General features: G+C 49.9%; 1 protein-coding gene across 1 annotated transcript; it reads right to left on the reverse strand.

Annotated features, from left to right (window-relative positions):
- Nucleotides 1-476: 476 nt before the first annotated feature.
- Nucleotides 477-1,304, reverse strand: LOC135384791 (uncharacterized). Its single transcript, XM_064613977.1, has one exon. It carries the CDS (start codon nt 1,302-1,304, stop codon nt 477-479), a length of 828 nt encoding a protein of 275 aa, XP_064470047.1.
- Between the last annotated feature and the right edge of the window lie 4,678 nt (nt 1,305-5,982).

Below are 5,982 nucleotides of genomic sequence, written 5' to 3' on the forward strand. Positions count from 1 at the left end.
TGAGGAAAATTTCAAAAAAATGAGGTGAGGTGAGGAAAAGTCTCAAAAACTCCTTTGAGGTGAGGTGAGATGAGGAAAATTTTCAAAAATTTTTTGAGGTGAGGTGAGGAGAAATTTTGAGGTGAGGTAAGGTGAGAAAAAATTTTTCTCCCAGAAAACTGAGGTGAGGGCGAGACTCGTAAGGACAAATGCCCACCTCTGGTGAGGAGGCGATGGCTGAAATGTCTACGCGGCTCAGGGCGTCTGCGACGGGATTTTCGATCCGTTGATGTCTGTGAGGGAGTAGAGAGGTTGTTGTTGCCTGTCGCAGCGGCTCGCGGGGATCACGCTCACCTCAGCCCCGGTATCAATTAAATAACGGCGAGCTGACGCTTGTTCGCGGACGTAGAATAGGCGACCGGGAGAAGTGCCTGGACCATTGGTCGCCATCAATGATCCGCTGGCTGGTTTCCCTGGTGCCATGAGCAAGGAAGGAGTCAATGGTGTGCCTCGGCACCGAATCGACGATGGTACCAGCAAATGGAGGGGCTCTGGTCTCTGGTGGCTGACCGGGAACGGGAACGTCTTGGACTGTGGTGAGCTCGACCATGACATCGCCGGCTGGAATCGCGTCGTGATGTAGAAGGCGCATAGGAGGCGGCTATGAGCGACGCGAGGGTACGGAACTCGCGGCAGAGGTCATCGATTGTGGCTTGTGAGCGCGAGCGCGATGGCAACGGCACGGGTTCCGAAGCAGGCTGGTGGGAGGACACCGCGGACAATGTTGGGCTTGCAACTTCGACAACGGCGTCGGCAAGCGTTGCCAGTTGGTCGAGGGACATGTCTGCCGCAGTGGCTAGGACCATTTGCGCGTTTTGTAGAAGCCTCTGGAGAAAAAGTTCACGAAGAATGGTGTCATCCAGGGAAGCAGAATTGTCGCCTAGCATTTGCCGCATACGCCGAAGCAACTGAGAGGGGCGGCGATCTCCAAGCTCCTCTAGCGAGAGCAGTTGCTGCAAACGGGAGCGGCTGGAAGACGTTGTTCTCTGGAGAAGGGCCTGCTTGAGTTGATCGAAAGGTGTTGTGGGCGGTGGATTCGCCAGGATGTCATAGACTCCGTCTGCCGCAGATGGGGTAAGGGCTGACATCACATCATAAAATTTGGTAAGTTGGGAAGATATGCCGGCAAGGTGGAATTGAGCTTCGACCTGCAAGAACCATACCGAAGGATTTGGGTCGAAGAACGGTGGTAGCTTCACGGCGACAGCGGCCAATGGAGACTGCGGTGAAGGGGCCGGAGTAGATTGACGGTCGCCGAGTGACATGGCGGGGCACGGGCCGAAGTTCCAGAAAGGAACTGTCTGGGTCACCAAATGTTGGACTCAGGCACGAGACAACAAGTTGATTTGGTGGCAGGAGCCCAACTGATTTTATTCTACGCGGGTTATGCCCGCAAGTGAAACTGGATGAAGACAAGTGGGGACACCTTTTTACATTCCTTGGACTCTGTTCTTACATCTGGGACAAGGGTTGTCATCTTTCCGTGGAAGAGATATCGGCCAAGGAAGAGGGGAGGGCGAGAGGAAATGGAGAGTAAGGAATATCAGGGACACAAGAAGTGCGGGAAAACCGATGTTCCTGTCCCTCCAAACCCAACAATATAATGGATAACTAGACAAAAAGAAAAAAAAAACACACGAAATCATTGTATGAGTGTTTTGAGAAGGTTGCTAGGAGGACAGAAACTGCAACGTCGACACGAGTTGACCGAATGGTGTGAGTACAGAAAACACCACGATTGTCGATCCCGTGTCCACGGCCCAGCTTACTCTTCCAATATTGAAGCAAAAGCCTCGGAAAAGCCTCTATGAAAATGACTTGAGCTGCAAATACGGGCAAAAGCCTGCCGCTATTACCTTTCAACCGGCAGAACGAGCAAGTAACCGGCCGGGTGGCAACCCTACCTGGGACACTGTTGCCTCGATCTTGATTATACGAGGGGTGTTCAAGTCAGACCGGGACTTTTCATTTTTCGCAAAAGTAAAACGAACTTACAGGTGAGAAATTAGTTTTATCTTTCAACGTAATCTTCAACTGCACTAATGCACTTGTCCCAGCGTTTCACGAGGGCTTGGGTGCCAGCAGCGTAGAAATCCTTACCGGCGCGTAGCAGCCATGATCGGACCGCATTCTTGACCTCGTCGTCGCAGCCGAAGTGGCGGCCCTCAGGAACACCTTCAGTGGCCCCAAAGAGATGGAAATCGCTGGGGGCGAGGTCTGGACTGTAAGGGGGATGTGGCAGCAACTCCAAGCCAAGTTCCTGTAAGGTGCGTGTCGTTAGATGCGCAGTATGCGGGCGTGCATTGTCCTGTAGCAGGACTCTTTTGGTGATGAGGCCCGGCCTCTTTTGCTTCCCTGCCTCTTCTGCACCGAAGAAGCGTGCTGCGAAGGTCGCGCGATGCGACGTTGAGTATCACGTGAGGAGTCAGTGATACAGGTAACTAACGCGCATATGCGACAGTGGTATCAGACGTTTCATTCCGGCTAAAATGTCGCTGGTTCCGCGAATGAGAACGCAATTGCGGCAGGTCAAGTAAAAAACACAATGTTTGATAGGAAGGGATGTCTCTTCTGTAACGCTAGGTACTTTCAAGTTACTGCATGCAACGTGCGTTGCTGAGGCGTATGTCCGTCACCATCACGAAAGTGTTTCGCTCATTTGTAGTCTAGCAGCGGGGTTGGAAATTTTGGTTCACACACTATTGCGATCCCACTGAAGGCTTCTGATGGATGTTTGGCATTGGCAGTTCCGCGGGACTGCTTGGGTCCTTCAGCAAGATGGGCGTAGCACCTGTTCTTCGTTCTTAGGGCGATGGAGTGTTTTTTTTTTTTTTTTTGTAATGCTATGCAACGTGGATCAATAAGAAAGTCTGCACAAACGAAAAAGCAAAAAGAAGAGATAAGTAAATATCAGTGGTGGATATTATACCGGAAGATTCTTTATTAGTACAAGGACTCCACGTTAGCATTATCACAGAAATATTGGCGCGAAATGGGCTTGCCAATATGGGCAACCCATTTTGGTTCTATATGGGGCCAGGTTGCACTCCCCATATTGGCAGCCCATATTCGACCAATATTGATAATCCTGGCAGCCCATATGGGTCCAGTATTGGCGCGCTGCTTGGGTGGGATCTCCTAACGTAAGCATCAATGTGGCTGGTCTACGGACCAACGCCTGTCCTCCGCGAGTTCAGTCTTGAGTTACCAAACAGTACCGGAGGCAGAAGACAGATTTTCACGGATGCATCTACGAATTCAAACAATTCAGGGGAAAGAGCTGCTGACGCCAGGAATCGAACCTCAGTCTTCTGATCTGCCGCTCTTCTGATTCCCTAAATGTGGTCTGCCTCAGCCAATTTTCGTTGTTTGCGTCGACCTCATGTAGCTCCTCGTGTGCACTTGTTATCCCGTAGGTGAATATCGAAAGAGCTGTACGTCTGTATCGCGTCACCTCTGCTTCGACCGATGAACTTCGTGGAGTTCAAATGGCACTAAGTTATATCCGCTCCCGATCTTCAATTCACTTGATAATCTATAGCGAGTCAAGGTGTGCGTTACAAGCTCTGGCTTCCATGTTCACTCTGGGATCTCTGGCATTAGCAGTACAAGATGTTCTGCACACATACCATGCTGCAGTTTTAAGAGGTTGTGATATCCAAGTGCAGTGTATCCCTAGTCGCTGTGGTATTGCAGGCAGCGAGGTTGCGGACACTGCCGCACGCAGTTCCCTTTAACTCAGGCACGTCCACCTTTCCCCAATTTCTTTCATAATGATTGACGCGGGGCAAAAATTTTGAGTGCGCTCAAACAACAGACGTGCAGTACCTCCTGGCTAGCTGCATGTGCTCGAGGTTCAATTCTTTACAAGATCGACCCAGAGTAAGGGGCCAACCGCATGGAGCACTTTTGCCAACTGAATCGTAGCGGAACCTGAAAGAAACGGTGACCTAGAGTCACCAAATAGGGAGCAGAGTAGCGACACTGCGCCATGTCGGCGAACGCGCCCGCCATGTTGGGCCCGACGCGTCTGCGTCGCCTAGCAATGGGACGCCATTCTCCCCCTTCTCCGCCGGAGAACAGCGCGGAGTCGAGCCAGCGCGCAACTGAGGAAACCGGTATTTGATGGAGGTGACTCAACATGGACGGCATGTTCTTGGAAGGAGAAACCACGTGACATGATCGGGCCCAATCGCGGACACCGAACGGCAGCTCCGGCGCAAAAAAGGAATGCGATGATCTGTACCCCTATTTAGTGACTGTACGATGACCTATTTTCTGTCAATGATAGATATTTAGTGTGAGGAGAGGAAGTAATACCACCCCAGGAGCGGCGTGCGCAAATGAACACAGGAACTACCACAAGCACGTGATAAAATCACCTGTGACCGCTCCTTTTTTTTTTTTTTTCGCGTTTGCACTTTTCGCACTGCCTCCTGGGAGAACGCGAACATGGCCCATGGCGCCGACTTGGTCGTCGATATTTTAATATCGGAAGTTTCGAAAGGACCACCGCTTTGGAACGCTAAACGTGTTCAATATCAGGACATCAACTTAAAATAAGGACACGTTCCGTGTCTATACTGCGTGTTACCAACTGCAGTGTAGCAGGTCGTGGACTAAATAACAAAACCTGCGTCGAAAACAAGCCTCGAGGTCTTTCATCAAACAAAGTCGATGGGAGATCCGGAGAGTCAACCACGACCTCAGTCACGTTATTTTCACCACTGCTTCGTGTCTCAAAAATTCTTGTAAATACCTCGCTATTCGGTTGATTTGACTAGACGTTACTAGCACCGTACTTTTCCAAGAGTCGCTAAAACATCATTTATGGTACTAGACAATGCGTACAACAGCTTATTAAAATACGCATTGCCACATCGCGTGCAACAACCGGCGGTAAGTGCTGGGCCGACGCTTCACTGCCGAACTTCAACGTGGAGATGCTGCTCCGCGCGCTTGCATCGCTACGGTTTCGTTCCGCTCACGCTCATCTCGTATCAGTTGGCGCTTCGTTGGCCGGATTCAGTTCGCAAAAGTTGCTCAATGTGGTTACCGCATTACGTTTTCGAGCACCACCTTCCTTCACGCGACAAACGTGACTGTCCTACATAGGATACGGCTCACCCTTAGAGAAATGTTTGTTGCTTTTCTTTTAGCACTTTTCCACGATGTCAGCCCTCGAGCTGAATGATGACACTATAAGCTAAAGAACGGCTTGCAGGTTTAGCTGTAAGGGAAGGTAAATAGCTCTGACCTGAGACCTGTCTTAGGGTTTCTCAATTTCAACTCTTTTACTGACTTTTCTCAATGAAACTTCAATGAAGACACAGTAGATGTTTTCAATACATTTTTGACGGGAAGTCGGGAACCCTACCACCTCCTGTGGCATAGTGGTTAGGATGGTCGCTTTCCACACAGAGGCTAAGGGGTGACGCGGGTTGCAATTCCCGCACCGGCAGACTTTCCATATGGATCTGCACTGTAAAAAATTTCACCGTAAAAAAAACGGGCAAATGCAAGGAAAGTTGGCTGCCAAACATTGGCAGTTTTTTTTACGGTGGCCCCGTATAAGTTGTGCCCGTGAAAAAATACTGCATTGGCCAGTAATTTTATCAGGCATACGCCGTGTAGCATTACTGTGCTGTGATCGTTAAAAAACTGCATTGGCCAGTAATTTTAACTGGCATATGCCGTGTACCCCTATCGTGCTGTGCCCGTCCCTGGAGCCACTCTTTTTTTTTTCTTCTACATATAGTCGTAGCAATGAGAGCAGTTTAAGCAATGACCATGCGCAACACATTGTGCTGTTTGTCATATTGGGATTTATTTGCTATGTACATAGTGATGAAAATGCGCCAGTCACCTCTGGCATCAAAACCCTGCAAAGAGAAAGGGAACTGTTACAGGGAGCCGGGCAATTGACGTGCAATTATACTCACC

This window comes from Ornithodoros turicata, chromosome 2 (genome assembly GCF_037126465.1).
Source record: "Ornithodoros turicata isolate Travis chromosome 2, ASM3712646v1, whole genome shotgun sequence".
Classification (NCBI taxonomy): domain Eukaryota; kingdom Metazoa; phylum Arthropoda; class Arachnida; order Ixodida; family Argasidae; genus Ornithodoros; species Ornithodoros turicata.

What these genes read in the sequence shown, in the direction of transcription:
- LOC135384791 (XM_064613977.1), bottom strand. Translation starts at nt 1,304, where the DNA reads ATGTCACTCGGCGACCGTCAATCTACTCCGGCCCCTTCACCGCAGTCT.